Raw genomic sequence first — 15,521 nt, 5'->3', positions numbered from 1 at the left:
TGGAAGAACTCATCTTTTATATATTAAAAAATATATTTTTATAAAACAACAAGAACGATTCAATTAAGTGGTACTTCGGTTACAAAAGGCTCCATCAGATCGGAGGTCAAAACCTAAAGCAAAGATAGGGAAAAACACATTCTCAAATCTTAGTGATGACCAAGGTTTGTGAGAAAGTCAACAGTGAGATTTACATCTTGGTAAGTGTGAGAAATTTTGTAAGATTGGAATCTTCTTAAAGAGTGTAAGATGTCATCAATGATTGCTCTTATTTCCAAAGGTGGATGGGTAACTTAATTTAGCACTTTAGTTAATATTTGCGAGTCCGCTTCTATCCATACATTGGCAATGTCCAAATGTCCCATTGCCTTTATTACAGTTTGAATGGTTATTGTCTCGACCAACATGACTGAGCCCATTCTTCGACACCTGCACCCAGCAATAATAGGAGCACCATCAGGTAGCCTAGCCACAAAACCGACCCTGCCTGCCTTAGTAGGTCCTACGAAGGAACCATCTGTATTGAATTTGACCCAACCAATTGGTAGGAGAAACCATCAATGTTTGGGGCTAGACGTGGTTGGTTTTGTGACTATTAATTACTTTTGTTCGAAGTATTTAGATGCTATAGATAAGGATCTTTTGAAACCTTTTCTACATATTCTTTGATAATATTGAATAGATCTGCTAGTGGACAACAACAATGACCATCTTCAAATAAGACGCGATTGACTCCAACCAACCCCCCATCCTCAAAGAGCCAATTTCCATTTCCCTAATAATGCACATTGAGCAAGTTAAGGAACCTAACTCTAACAACAATCTATATTTAGTGGCAAAAGTGTAGTCATAAAAAATATGGGAAATAGTCTCTCTAATAAGGCCACAATTTGGGCAATCTTGGTCAGCGCCAAAGCCCATTTGTAATAGAACATCACCACTCTAATTTAAATTGAAAGTGGAATTCATCCTTTGTTTTTTCCTTTCCATTCACTCGGATCTCTTCTGTTTCATCTATTTTGTCCAGATCCTCCTTTTCTTCCGAATAAAGGGAAGGGTCTTCTTCGGTGGATCCCTCTTGTTCCTGTTTAGTCTCCTTCGTTTCGGAAGTTGTTTCTACATCGTTTTCTTCCTCACTTTCTCCCCTTTTTTCTGTTTCTGAGGTTTCTTTCAGTTTCTTAGTGACAATAGGCGACGGCATTCTGCCTAAATAGTAGACACAGGTGATAAATAAGAGAATACTAAAAATTTGAGCCATAGAATTTCTCAATTCTGGCACTGCCCCAACAAGTTTTCCAAAGAATCTTTTTTTTTTTTTGAATCTTGGGTGGGATGCTCAACTTTCAGAGGTACCCCTCCCAAGGATGCTCAAGAGTACGTGGGGCAGATAACGAAGATAAGCATAAACGATTTTGGTCGTCACTATCCCACTAGGATGGGGTGCCCAAACCCAGATGCCCGGCTTATCTATCTCAAAGAGATAGGTGTCAAAGATTTTTTTCATTGAGATTTTGATTGAAAGTAGTGCAAATTTGATCTCCCATATGCCATTCCTCATAATATCACTAACTTTTTTTTAAGGGGTGCTATGTCGACGACACGAACACCGTGCCCTCGACAAGATTGACGCCATCATGGATCCTCGGAATGATGACACGAACACCATGCCCTCGACGAGATCGACGCCATCATAGACTTGGTTAACTCGACCCGAACACTGTGCCCTCGACGAGATCAACGCCGTCATAGACCCTCAGAACAATGATCCCAACCTCGTTCACCACCAGCACCGGATCAATTACCACCAGCACCAGATCAATCACCACCAGCATCAAATTAATCACCACTGTGTTACCTAAAAGATATGGTAAGGGATTGAGGAGGAGAAAGGGGATGATTAGGGCAAGGTAAGGGATTTGAGATTTTGAGGAGGAGAAAGGGCACGGCACATGACAACAACTTCTTTGTCGTCGATAGAGATGGTAGGGGGAGACACTGAAATGGTAGAACTAGTGGGGGGAGATGGCAATCACAACCTTGTCGTCCTAGAGGGAGATGAATTGGGTGTAGATAGAGGCGACGGTGTTAAAGGTGAACTGTTGGTACGAGATGTTGCGAACAAGGCAATGATTTGAATTAGAGGTGAGGGAGGAGGAAGGAGGAGGATAGAGGGATCGGGTGGTGGAAGAAGGGGTTTGGGAGAGTGGGAGCAACGACCAATGTTTGGAGGCAGTGAAGGTGTAAGTTAAGTTCTGGCTAGAGTTAGATATTTAGAATATATGTATATTGGGTTAGTGAGTTGTTGGGTTGACTTGACCTGCCCCATATAATTAAACGGGTCAAATGGGTCAGTGGTCTAAACCCGAACACGACCTGATTATTAAATGGGTTGGATAGGTTGACCCATATACGACCCGAACCCGATTAGACTAAACCCGAATTTGATTAGACTAAATCCAAACCCGATAAAAAGTTGGGTTATTGAGTCAAGTCAATTTTTGCGACCCCTATATATATATATATATATTTATTTATTTATTTATGGATTCCATAAATATATTTATGGACTCCATAGATATATTTTAGGAATCCATACTTAGTAATTACAAAATCTATAATTAGTTCTCAAGAATTCATATTTAGTAACTACAAAATCCAAATTTAGTATATAGACTCTGAATATGAAAATTATGGAACCTGGTGTTAATATTTATGACTGTGTTATTGTTTACTATTTATAGAATTAATTCAATGAAATGAGTTAAATTTTTTTATAACAAAGTGTATTTAGAGTTATTATATTTGGAATTCATAATTAGTATCATACGAATCCATATTTGTAACAATGGAATATAAAGTTTGTAATTACAAATTTGGAGATGGTATCTACATAATTCAGAGTTAGTATATATGGATTCCGAAGATACTAACTAAAAAAATATGAATCCATGGTATGCTCTAATACTAATTAAAATAAAAGAGTATCTTTACTTCGTCTAAGGAGAATCCACTAAAGGAAACTCTAAGTCTAAAAATATTTCATATTTTTCTATTTTGTTCTACTGCTCTATTATGCACTTAATCTACTAACATACGAGTTTGTATATTAAACTTGTGCTAGGATGAGCATTTAACTTATCTATTACATAATTTATAATTAGTAATATGAGAATTCAGAGCCAATATATATGGAATCTGGATATAATAATTATAAAATTATACATATTGTATGTCAAATAATTTTTTGTTGTATTCAAATTTTAGAAAATAACATCTATAAATTATATGTTGTATGTCAATATACTCTGCCACTATACACAAAGAAATACATATTGAACTACAATTCAAATATTTAAATGTTGTATGTCAAAATAATTTTTTTTATTTCACAGACTCTAAAATCTAAATTGTTCCAATTATAATTTGATTACAATAAATTAGACATGTGAGCTTGATTTCTCTAGTACTTTTCTTAGTGGAAGAACTATCAAGTGGGGTATTGGTTGTCTTGGCATGATAGCTGTAGCTGGAGTAATTGTCATTTAACTTGGATTCTCTCCCTTTTTTTTGACTTCTTATAATGATAATTTCTACTTTTGATTTGGTTAACTATATTTTTACTGTAATTTTTATGCATGGAATATAGTCATATAATCTTGTGAGAATATCACTGGTGTGCCATTTTACAGGCGATCCTTATACTCTATCAAGAAAATACTGCAATTTATTCTGTAAAAAAAGATCCCATAAAAATATAATATATGATAAGCAAATAAACATTCTGAAAGTTTATTCTTACAATTCATATTGCTTTGAGATAGATGAAATTTTAAAATGCCTAGTCATGAGACTAATCATCATGACCAATTGAGGATCTTTCAAATGACAATAAATAATCAGTACCATAATTCATATCCAATCGTTTACCTTTTGTGTATGTAAAATATTTATGAGTAATTATGGATCATAAATATGTATCTATGGATTTCATAAATTTATCTATGAATTACGGAAATAATATTATAGATTTCATCAACACATCTACACCACAAAATTTGCACATTTCCTATATTTGTTGCATTTAATGAGTTGTAGTGTACTATATTAAAAGACAGTTTTATACGCACATTACAAATCTTGTTACAAATGAAAAGGAATACAAATAATTATATGCTTAAAAGATTTATAATTAATTGATGTAGAAAAAAGAAATACTTTCACAATATTACTAGCACAAAAGAATAATAAAGTACAAATACATGAAAATATAAAAAAAATTATTCTAACCACTATCAATGTAGTTTGCTACGAATATTTCTAGATAACTAATATATTAACAGGGATAAGTCATCCACATGAATTATACCTCGAAGTTAAGAAAAATCTAGTTTTAGTTTTTCATCAACCTAAGCAATGATAATAGAATTATAAACTAATGTCTCAATAAGTTCTAAATCTAAGAACTATTATAATACAACAATATATAAAAAGAATTTTTTTAAGCAAAACCTTTTTTTTTATCATGACAAAGGAGAAGGGAGGAGGCCAATAATGGAGGAAATTGAGCCATATAAGACCCTCGTAAGGCATGCTTAAGCTTTTGTCACAAAGACAAATAAATTACGATTATGTAGAACAATTGTGGAGCTTTGAAAATGCATAAAATTTTAATTTTAGTGGAGAAGATGAGTCGAGAAAAAAACCTCTAGATTTAATACCATTGAAGAGAGAAGTAGAAAGAAAAAAATAATATATCTTTTTATATTTTACGCTAGGAGATATTCTCAAATGTGGTCACAAGAGTATTTTTGGTATTTTGAAAAAATATTAGGTAAAACTGTAAAGTAAAAATAGTATGGATAAAGGTGCAAAAATATAAATTTATAATGTCTTAAGGTGCAAATTACCCCAAAATTTTAGTTGTAGGTCTGAGTTTTAAAAGGTCATCAAAATGCCATTCGGATAAAGTAAAGAAAAGAAAACTACATCCAGGTGAGTTAAAAATGGTATGTAATAATCAAGTCAAAAATCAAAGTTTTAAGCCCTTACTGCCATCTCAGATTTGGATCCCCTTAAATAGTGTTTCCCTCTCTCTCTAAATCAAAAAATTTCTATTGCCCCACATCTTAAACTCTAGTGTTACTGATTATCTAGCATGATAGTAAACATAGTACTTTTAGAGGTCACGGGTACTGGTATAGGGGCCACATATAAGGTTATATATATTATTGGTTCATAGCTTAGTTAACTGGTTATTTAACGATATCATTGTGATCTATTACTATCTAGCAAGTTAAAAAGATTAGAAATACATGGTTTATACAACAACAAAAATCATAAATACGCTTTGAAATAGAAAGAAAAAAAAATATTTAGATGTATTTGCACCCAAAATTAATTCACCAAAAGTTTTTGATTTGATCAAATAGGTATTATGAATCGGGCTAAGGTGATTTATTTAATGTGATGAAGAGGCGATTTGGTGGTAGAATGGATGACTTTAGATGATGTTAACATGGGGTAGATCTACGATTTAAAAAGGAAGAAGAGGGAGAAGATGGTTGGCTCTAAAGAAGAAAGGGGATTGAAGGATGAGAAAGGAAGAGCTAGTCGATGGTTTAGGGTTTTAGGAAAAAAAGAGAAGATAGTTGGCCCTACTGGACTGAGGGGATTGACAATTAAGAAGGAAGTGAATGGCTTTGGCTAGATTGCGTCAGTCTTAGATTGAAGGAGAATGCTGAGAGAGATAAGGTAGGAAACAATAAAAATGTCAATATTCTTCTATAATCAAATGACTGCTTTCCACAAATTTAGAGGCTAAACAAAATTAAATTTTTTTTTTTCAAATAACTCTAATACGAGATGATCTTGACATCGGGTGTTTGAACACCATTTGGACTACGTTCGAACTCGATTGAATGAAGACTTCTCTTGGGTTGAGGTGTTCGAAACACCAAAATCTGAGAGCACTTACTCTTTGACGGGGGCTATGGCGTTTGAGCGCCAGTTTGTAGTCGTTTAAATGCTAGAATTCGAGAGCTTTATTTTACGATAAGGTTTTCGCGTTTGAACGTCGTCTAGTGCTGTTTAAGCGCTATAATCTGAGACTGCTATTGCTGAAATGAAAATCATGATAATAACTTAATTTGTCCCAGGAAACCGAATATCCCCTATGAGGTGACCATATTAGACCCGAATTATATCATAGGGTTATTTTCCAATATTACTTGCATTATCAGATTTGAATATTACCGTCATTACTAGTTTAATTAGGATATTATTAAGTTTCCCTACTATTAAAAAAGGAAACACAGAGTGTAAATTGCAATACCGTCAAAAAGCTTTAATGTGACAAATTAAATTACTCCTTAATGACTATAATTAGTGGAAAAAATTGAAAATGTTCGTAGAAAGGGTAATACAAGGAAATTTTGGACATATCGAATTTTTACAAGGAGTTTGACCTGGAAAGCTCAGTCCACATGAATCCTACTGTGCAATACTGAGCCATAGAAAACCAATCTCCATCACACCGCCCCTCTATACCCCCAACCCCAACCGTATGATCTTCCCGCCAATTCTGACCGTTTACAAATCAAATTGAAACACCTCGTTCGAACTCTATTCTCACACAAGCTCTCAGGAAAGAGACCAGAAGCTTTCATCTGCTCCTCTATCACTACCGTGTCGACGCAAAGCTGACCCGTTTTGCCCTTCCCGACTCACGACCTCTTCGAAAGCTGTGTTTAGCTTCGACGAGAGGTCGTAGGACTTCCTGCTAGAGGCATCGGGATTGGTGTCTAAGGTGATGCAACCTTGCACCAATTTGAGGAGCCCATGTTGGAGGTCGGGATTGCTACCGCTGCTAACATGTGTCAGATCACTGGAAACGGCATCCTCATCGCCTTCTGCGTCGTTTTCCTCATCGACGGAGAGGTTTAGGTCGAGGTTGTGCTCGCCTCTTCTTGGTCTCTTGGACTTGATAGGTGATAGAGTTTGAGGCTTCCTTTTGTGATCACTAGACAATGTCTCTTCACACCACATCCTCATCTTGATCACATTGTCAGAATTGCCGTGGACGTTCTTGAAATCGGTAGAACCGGATGTAGTTAGAATGATGATTGAATCAGGTAGAGAATTTTTAAGGCAATCTAAAAGGTTCTCTATGAGATTGGTGTCTGCTTCATCTATGTTCTCAATCAAGACCACGCATTTCTCATCCTTCCTTGAGACTTCCGTGAGGATCTCAGAGCATAAACTATCTCTGCTCGTCGATTTCCTCATGTTGGCACGAACTAGCTTATCAGTTGATCCACAGTATGTCTCAGAGATCACCAGCGCCAGCCTCCTCTTTGCGAGGCAATCGCTCCCTAGCATAAGTAGACATGCGCCATTCTTCTCCCTAGTCACGCAATCAAGCAAAACTTCCACAATTGAAGCAATGGAACTTGAATGCCATGGGATGTTCTCTCGCAGTCGTCGCTCTAACTCTTGCTCATCCGAGGTGCCTTTCCTCCTCGCTTTGTCTTGTGATGTGGCTGAATCTGTGAATAGAGAACTACCCAGTACCAGAGAAGTCCTTACATCTTGGTCTCCAATCTTCATACATGAGGCATCTCTCTCTGAACTAAAGCTTAAGGCGCCACCCTTATTTTTTGAAGTGGCCTCAATAGATAGCTTGCTTTGGTTTCGAGGTAAGCTCCCAGACCACCATGGGTGTGATGGAGCATTAGTGAACCTCTTGCTTATAAAGCTTTGATTGATCAAGGGGGAATATGGATGAATCTGGCTGTCATGACAGTGGTGAAATCTTTGGCACCATTTATTCCATTTTCTCCTTAGTTCAGACAAACTAGCCTGAGTAGACAAGAGAGCATGCATTACTAACAAATATATATAAGTGTTAAGGATAAAGTGCTGGAATAAGACTAGCATCAGTTCATTTCATTACCTTGTGAAGTTTGTCTGGCAAATGTGGTTGCAGCCAAGCAGGCAATTGGGTTCGGCCATTGTTGTTGCATCTGCCTTCTATCTTGAGAAATGACGCTTCTTTCTCATAGTTGGTGCTGCATTCTGCACAGCATACAAGCTTATTTTCTTCATCTTTGGAGCTAAAAGCCTTCAATTCTTGTGGTTGGAAAGGGTACTGTGCAAGCTTTGCCATTCTTGGGTCTAAGTAACTGTGGAAAAATAATCACAGAAAGGGGAACTCAGCTAATCTAATCAATAGACTGTACCAAATAGCTTTTATTCTTCTCTAATTGACTAGTTAAAGCAATAGTAATGAATAAAAAGTAAAGAAAACAATTTCAAACCTATTTGGTTTTCTAATCGTAGACTTACACTGTTTGGCTACATATGTCCAAAAGGGATACCAATTATGATTGTGTGCTCTATATGACTATATGTACTACCCAAAGTCCTGCAATGTTGTCCTAGTTTGAGACAATGGAACAAAGTAGCAACAGAAAGGAAACAAAGAACATCACAGACTTCAAAGACCTTTCATAGGATCAACAAAATTTGATACTTGGAGATCAATTCATCATAGGCATTGCAAGAGAATAGATAACACTTTGTGTGAGTTCTTGCACTAACCTTGGAGGAGCTTGGAGGCTCAATTCGAGGCCACCTGAGGGAACCATCACTGCTTGCAGAGACCATTGGGTCTCCAAAGATGGCTGCTGCTTCTGGCATCTCATGTATGTTTGATAAGTTGCAGTTGCCAATACCCACACCTTGGTGGAGTTCTTTAGATCAGATAGCAACCTCCCCACCTCTCCAACCAAGTACTCCACTGCTTTGAATCCACATCCATCTTTTGTTTCTTGATCAATTGCCCAGCTCAAGTCCCCGACATAGATGATTACTCCCCCACCCACTATTCTATCTGATGCTAAAGAGCACACCTTTCTCCTTAGCTCGGACAGATTGATGTCCATTTCCTCCTTGCTCATGAGCATGACATGGACATAGGAGATCTGGAACTTGATGAAGTGAGCAAACTTGAGCTCATCAGGGACTTCTCCTCTCTCCACCCTCCTCATTAATTCGGTTACTAACCCCTCTGTGATGGAAACGGAGTCACCCACCACCACAATACTCTTCCTCTTTCCTTCTTTTGTTGCCATCACCTCCATGACCACCCTCACATCCTCCTCTTGGGAGGTTAGGCCTATTGGATTTTGCTCAGGAGGTGGTTTCATGAATTGGGTCTGCCAGAGACTTCCATGACTAATGATATCCTTATGAGGATCCAAATAAAACGGAGTTGGTGGTGGTAAGGTTGCAGAGCTCTCCTCCTCCAAGTTGTTCTTGACTGAGGTGCTTGAGAAGCCAGCCTCCCTCATCACCCTGCTCACACTTGGGTCATCCAAGATGGAGATGATGAGCTGCTCCAGCTCCACCTTGATGGCCAAAAGGTTCTGCTGCTGCTGGTGATATTGTTGGAGCTCAATGCAGCCCCTCCTTTGGTGGGCTTGGGCTCTCTTGAGTGCTGCAATGAGAGCATTTGAGAGGGTGGGGTTGGGATGGATCAGAGAACCCGAGGAGGACGGTGGGTTGGTTGGAAGCCTATTGAGGGCTACATTGAAGCAGAGCTCCAAGGCCCTGCAATGGAGAGGGTGGGAGGCAGGGTGGTTGAGATGGTGGGATTTAAGGCAGGCTCTCTTGAGGAGATTGGAGGAGAAAGAAGAGTTGAGAAGAGTAGCAGCAACATGGAGAGGGGTGATTTGGGCATGGCCTCTCCTCCCTGCCAAGCTTAGAGAGAGCTTTAGCACTGTGGCAGACTCTGCTGTGAGGGCTTGGTGCACTGTGCAACCTCCTGTTCTCATTACTTATCCCCTAAAACCAATATACCACCACCTCAAGATGTGATTCTAAGTTCCTGTTCTTCTAATTATAACAACTCTCTCTCTCCCTCTCTCTCTACTTGATCTTTGCCTCACTTTACTACCTTCTTCTTTTGAGTGGTAACAACAGTGGTGGTTGGGTGGTTGGGGTGTTTGAAGAGAAGAAGAGTGGAGGAAGATAAGTGGGAGAAGAGCTTTCTTTATAGAACAAGACTAAGCTTCTTTCTTGTATAGCAGCCTCTCTCTCTCTCTCCTCATGTGGCTCTGTCCCTTTTCTGTTGTGAATGTTGCTGTTGCTTTTGTAATACCACTTACAGATTGGTGCTCACTCTCTTTCTGCCAGGCTTCTTTTTGGTTCTTTTACCAATCTCACTTCCTTTTGCCAACATAGACTCCTCTTTTGTGAGGAATTGTGCTTCCTCCTGATGTGCTGTTTGAATCATCCTGCTTATAGTACAGGAACAACCAAGCCCTTTGCTTTTATCTCTATTAGTTAACCCAAGTACCAAACCTATGTGATTAGGCAATTCTCAAAAACACAACTGCCCATTTGCAGATATTATTATTACATAATACTGAAGTCACATCACCATAGTTGCCAGTCCAAAAAGAGATAAAAAAAGAAGAAGAGAGATGGGTCAGATAACTAATTGATCCGAATGCTAAAAGAAATAAAAGATAATAAATTGTGGGGCCCTCCACATCAGAATAGATAACACACATTGAGTCTAATTGGAACTAAACAAGATTTGATTAAACCTCTAATATTATGTTAGATAACTAATTGACCAAAACGCTTAAACTGATGATGAAAAGAGCAACTATATGTATCATGCTTTCAAGAATAGGTTATGTTTAGCTCTTCACTTAATTTTAATGTTCAAGACCATGAATCTCTTCCATTTTATTTGATTGTTCAAACTTGAAATTGGCATTGATTGCTCTCCCATGATCTTTATCATAGAAGATACGCTATGTTTAGTTAATAGAAATAGAATTCTAGCGAACCTTTTAACTAGGCATGCTTTCAGAAAGGGAGCAAGGACAGGGCCCACTTTTTCCAACTAGTTCAGAAGCCATCTGGATCATTCTTTGAAGGGATAGACAAACTCATCAGCAATTTCCAGTGGATTAAACAAAGACAAAAGGGAAAGCAGAAGAAAGGGTCAAGAAAGGAGGCAAAAGAGTGGCAAAAGCAGCAGAGAATTTTATTTACTTTATGCACTCCTACATTGTTATGTTTGTGATTGCTGGAGTTCTCCCTTCTCTTCTTTTCCTATGTAACTCTAGAGTCATATGAGTGCTATCTCCTTTATCTCAAAAGATAGTAGTAGTAGTAGTAGTTCTAGCCAATCTCACTCACATCAATCCCTCTTAGAGAGATTGCCATATTGTCATATTTCCTCTCTCAAGTGTCATAAAAGCAACCCCTTGCCTGCTCCCCTTATTAAATACAGTAGTTCTGCAAACCATCTTATGTCCTAAATAACTCTCTCATCAGAGAAAATTATCTTATGATAATTTTTTTAGGTTTTAATTATATATTCACACTATGAACTAACACTCAAAATCACAGTGCATCAAAGAGAAATAAAAGCATACAATTTGCCATCTAAACTATATAAGACATTCTAATCTCCACTCTTATAGAGATGTGCAGAGTGTTACATTTTGGAAAGTCTTAGATATAAATTATATGATGTTTTAATTCTTTAATAGTAGAGGGGGTGAAAATATAATTTAATCATAGTCTTCAACTAGTACTTCTAAGATCCCACTCAATTGCTTTTAGCTGTCTTTTATTTCCCTATTCCAACATTCTTAGCTTCCACAAAATTAGTTACTTAGTAATTTGCCAAAGAAAACATTCATGTTGATAGCAACAAGAACAAAAATTCTTTGGACATCTCTGAAAAGAGCTACAGCAGCAATGGTTTACTGGTAAAAGATTCCATTTTATTTTTCTGTATGGTTGTACAATGAGTGGTAGATATTAAGCTTTTATCATAAGTTAATCAAGTAGCTAATTGAATTGCTAAAGTTTAGCAGACAAAAATTAATCACTCTCATCAATTTTATTGTGGTACAGTTTGGGCCATCCTGGTCTTATGTCTATGTTGGTTAGAGAAATTTCAGAGAATTTTCTTTGGAGTTAGGGAATGGAAAGAGATAAAGCAAAGTTGGATTTATCATTCATTTGAAGGTGAGATCAGGGTTGCTATGTGAACAATTATTTTAGAGAAAAAAAATGTTTTAAGCGAATTAAACTTTTATTTATGTCACTTAACCTCCTCGTGTAATTATTTTTTATGACATAATTTATGTGCAATCGTTAGTTTTTCTATCCGAAAAGAATAGTAAGCTTAATTTTATACTAAAACTGTCAAACTTTTAATTACTTTTCCTTTATATTACCTCATCAGAAGATTTACAATATTCAAAATGCAAAAAAAGAGAAATATTGAGATAAAAAACTAAAGAATGTTCACAAAAAAGTATACAATTTGTCTATTTAGTTATTTGTGAAATAGAAAAGGTATTCTAATATTTTATATTAATATTAATATTTATTAGCAAGTTGTATATATATATATATATATCACACCTATATGGGGTCAAGTGAAGGACTAAAAGATACAAATGAAATAAGTATAAATGTGTAAAATAACTTTTATTGTAGCCTGAGCTCTTGTCTTGAGTAGTGAATTTAATGTAAGAAAAAGGACAAAGCATTACTTGTCCTAGTGCTTAAAAAGTGATACCCAAACTTCTAAAAAGAAGGAAAAGAGAATGACATTTGTTACTGCAATGACTCTTTTACTTTGTGTGGGAGTTTGAGGAGATAAAAATTAAAAACAAAAAGCCTCAAGCAATGATAGCTATATGTACACTGAGGAAGGAGTTAGTTGTGCACAGTGTGATTGATTACCTTTTTCTGGTAGCAGAAGGAATGCATCTAACTATCTAAGTAGGAGAGGGAGGGAGTTTTTTTTTTTTTAAATATCTAAATTCCCCCCATTTTCTAGTTAGGATAAGCCCTTTTAAGCTGAGAGGCCTCTATTACCTTTTTTTTTTTTTTTAAATCTTAAGCTTTCCTATGGTACTAATTGGAGTTGAATGTTGGGAAAATTGATCTCTTTGATTGACTTAGAAACTTAAATACCTAAAATTTAACATTCAAATAGGTCTCTTTTGGATACATCACCTGCTAACTCATTAGCTTGGAAATATATTTTGTGATCAACTAGCGAGAGATATCTCTTTCATTTATGTGATTGAAAAACATAAATAAGAAAATAATTTATCCCGTTAGAGTACAAAGAATATTTAGGACGAAAGCATGCTTAGTAATTTATACTTGGGATAAAGCACCATTAGTTAACACTTTATATCTAATGTGAAAAATGATACGATTCAGGTCTAATTGGATCAAATCATGAGGACATTGTGGTAGATAGATTGAGTCTATTTATCTTTTAATTGATTTATCCTTATGTAAGCCCTTAAAGATAAGTTTGGTTAAGCTATGTAAGCCTCAAAAGGTAAGTCCAATTAAGTCATATAAGTCTCTAAGACAAATCTAATTAAATCATGTAAGGCTATAAGACAAGTCCTAGTTTGAATCGTATAAGTTTTTAGGACTAAGTTTGAGTAGTACTCATTGTACCCGACCTCTATATATAAAGAGGTCGGGCTTCTTTCTTTATTTATCTAATTAGCCAAGCATTAAGAATTAATTGAGTTTAGTTATTTTTTTATTATCGTATTTATAATTTTATCATAGTTGTTAAATCGTCTTTACTTTTCTAAGAGTAGATCATAGCCGTAGAACTTCCAAAGCTTCCAAACGCTGGCCATCACCTTCCTCCAGTAGCCACCCTACTATACAGCCGTCTATCACCACCTTTGGCTGTCCGCCACCCTTCGATGACTGTCACAATGTCAGATATTTATCAATCTGTTCTATTATGATATTTCTCTATTATTTTATTTATATCTTTTTATTCCGACCTCTAATTTATGTGAAAGCAAAACTATTAGAATTCTAACTTTTGAGGTTATGACCACGTAAATTTTTATAATTTTCTTACATCTAGATCACTCTAGATCTGATTTGTAACATTAGTATTAGAGCCGATGCTCTTTAGATGATGATTAACACGCGATCTAAGATGAACGAGGAGGGAGCGATCATGAAGGACCAGGAACTCATCTCTGCTCCTATGCAAGTTTCTCCAGCGCCCCACTACCAACACCAACTGTCGACAACAAGCCACCGGCATAAGAGAAGAGATGTTTTAAAGATTTTACTAAAAAAGAACTCTAGTGTGCTCGCAATTTGCTAACGAATCAATTGGCGGCTATGTGCCCTAAAGAGGCTTATTTTAAATATTCTATTAGAAATGAGATCTATTTGGTATTAATTTTGAGAGGTAGCATATTCATGTATTTAACTTCTTTATAAAAATATTAATTTACTCAAATCACTCTTCTTATAAATTGAAATAAGTCTATATATACATACATGAGTTAGACCACATAAAGTTAATCTTTTTTTCACTATTGGTTATGCCTCGGATTGCAAAAGTCTAGTAGACTAATGTTTGATTATGGTTTAGGTTTACTTTAAAAACCAGTTTAAAGAGAGGCAGATGTCACCTTATCTAAGTATGCAAAAAAATGCACATTAAAATTAAATTAATAAAAGGTATATCAAACGGCATGTTAACCGAATAGGTTTCACTATGATAAACGAATTAGCATGTCATAAATGCTCGCGTTGTCATTCATCACATTAAGCAATAATTCAAGAATTGATAGACCATTTTCTTGGATTCATTAAAGTTCCTAACGATAAGTAGTCCCACTCGCCTCTAAGGTGATAGTTGATCCCAAGGTACTCAACAACAGAATCACTAGGTCAGCACCTATTTCTAAATTTATGGGATAGTGAAAGAGGGGACAAATAATAATAATAAAGAGAGAAAGAAAAAAAATCGAGCTCATTCCTTGTCCAGAACAAAAACTCGAAAAGGCTCGGGTTGACGGGCAAGGCCAAGCCCAGCCTACAACCATAGCATGCTCGGGCTGGCCCACCTAGCCTGAGCCTGGGCTCGCTCCATCTAGCCTGGGCATGCTTAAGCTGGGCACCACCTAGCCTGAGCGGCAATTCCTAGCCAAATTGGTTACTGACACCACCCCACGAGGGGGAGAACCCATGCTTGCATCCAACTACTATCGGATTACCAAAGGCAGAGGGAGGATGAAGGCGCCGTGCTCGAAGCGCCACACCATCACCATCTAGAAAAAGAAAGAACGAGGGAGGAGGACTCATTGACAACAACAACTTCACCAGCTCGACCATGGTAACGACAACTACGACGATGTTTGGATGGAGGGGAAAAATAATGGAAAGAGAAGGAAGGTGAGGAGAGTGAACCAATGGGAGGGAAAGAGAGAGAGAGATATATATATATATATATATATATGAAATGCAAATACTTGTATTATTCTTGCCACATTGCCAGCCCCAAAGATCTTATGAATGTAGGGAAGTATAGGGAGAAAACACAATCCTCAGCGAACTGAGTGGTAGAAATAGGGATAGGGAAGTGAACAGAAGGGAGGAAAAGAAATAGGGGGAGAGAGAGAGAAGGGAGGGCGGCTGCC

The 15,521-nt window shown here is 36.8% G+C and overlaps 1 protein-coding gene across 1 annotated transcript; it reads right to left on the bottom strand.

Moving 5' to 3' along the window:
• Positions 1-6,359: 6,359 nt before the first annotated feature.
• LOC140774123 (protein SMAX1-LIKE 4-like) lies at positions 6,360-10,086 on the bottom strand. Its single transcript, XM_073116985.1, has 3 exons — positions 8,599-10,086; positions 7,952-8,180; positions 6,360-7,857 (listed from the first exon to the last, which is right to left on the bottom strand). The coding sequence occupies exons 1-3, from the start codon at positions 9,831-9,833 to the stop codon at positions 6,640-6,642; spliced, it is 2,682 nt and encodes an 893-aa protein (XP_072973086.1). The 5' UTR covers positions 9,834-10,086; the 3' UTR covers positions 6,360-6,639.
• Between the last annotated feature and the right edge of the window lie 5,435 nt (positions 10,087-15,521).

Source organism: Typha angustifolia, chromosome 13 (genome assembly GCF_048772165.1).
Source record: "Typha angustifolia cultivar Huaian chromosome 13, ASM4877216v1, whole genome shotgun sequence".
In the NCBI taxonomy this organism is placed as follows: Eukaryota; Viridiplantae; Streptophyta; class Magnoliopsida; order Poales; family Typhaceae; genus Typha; species Typha angustifolia.
The sequence above is the reverse complement of the archived record's forward strand: the minus strand, read 5'-3'. Positions and strand labels throughout refer to the sequence as shown.

Bases quoted from the DNA above. Each gene is read 5' to 3' on its own strand.
- LOC140774123 (XM_073116985.1), bottom strand. From the start codon at position 9,833: ATGAGAACAGGAGGTTGCACAGTGCACCAAGCCCTCACAGCAGAGTCT. The intron at 8,181-8,598 runs GTTAGTGCAAGA...ATTTTTCCACAG, and splicing joins AGCCTCCAAGCTCCTCCAAG to TTACTTAGACCCAAGAATGG. The intron at 7,858-7,951 runs GTAATGAAATGA...TTGTCTACTCAG, and splicing joins TGCCAGACAAACTTCACAAG to GCTAGTTTGTCTGAACTAAG.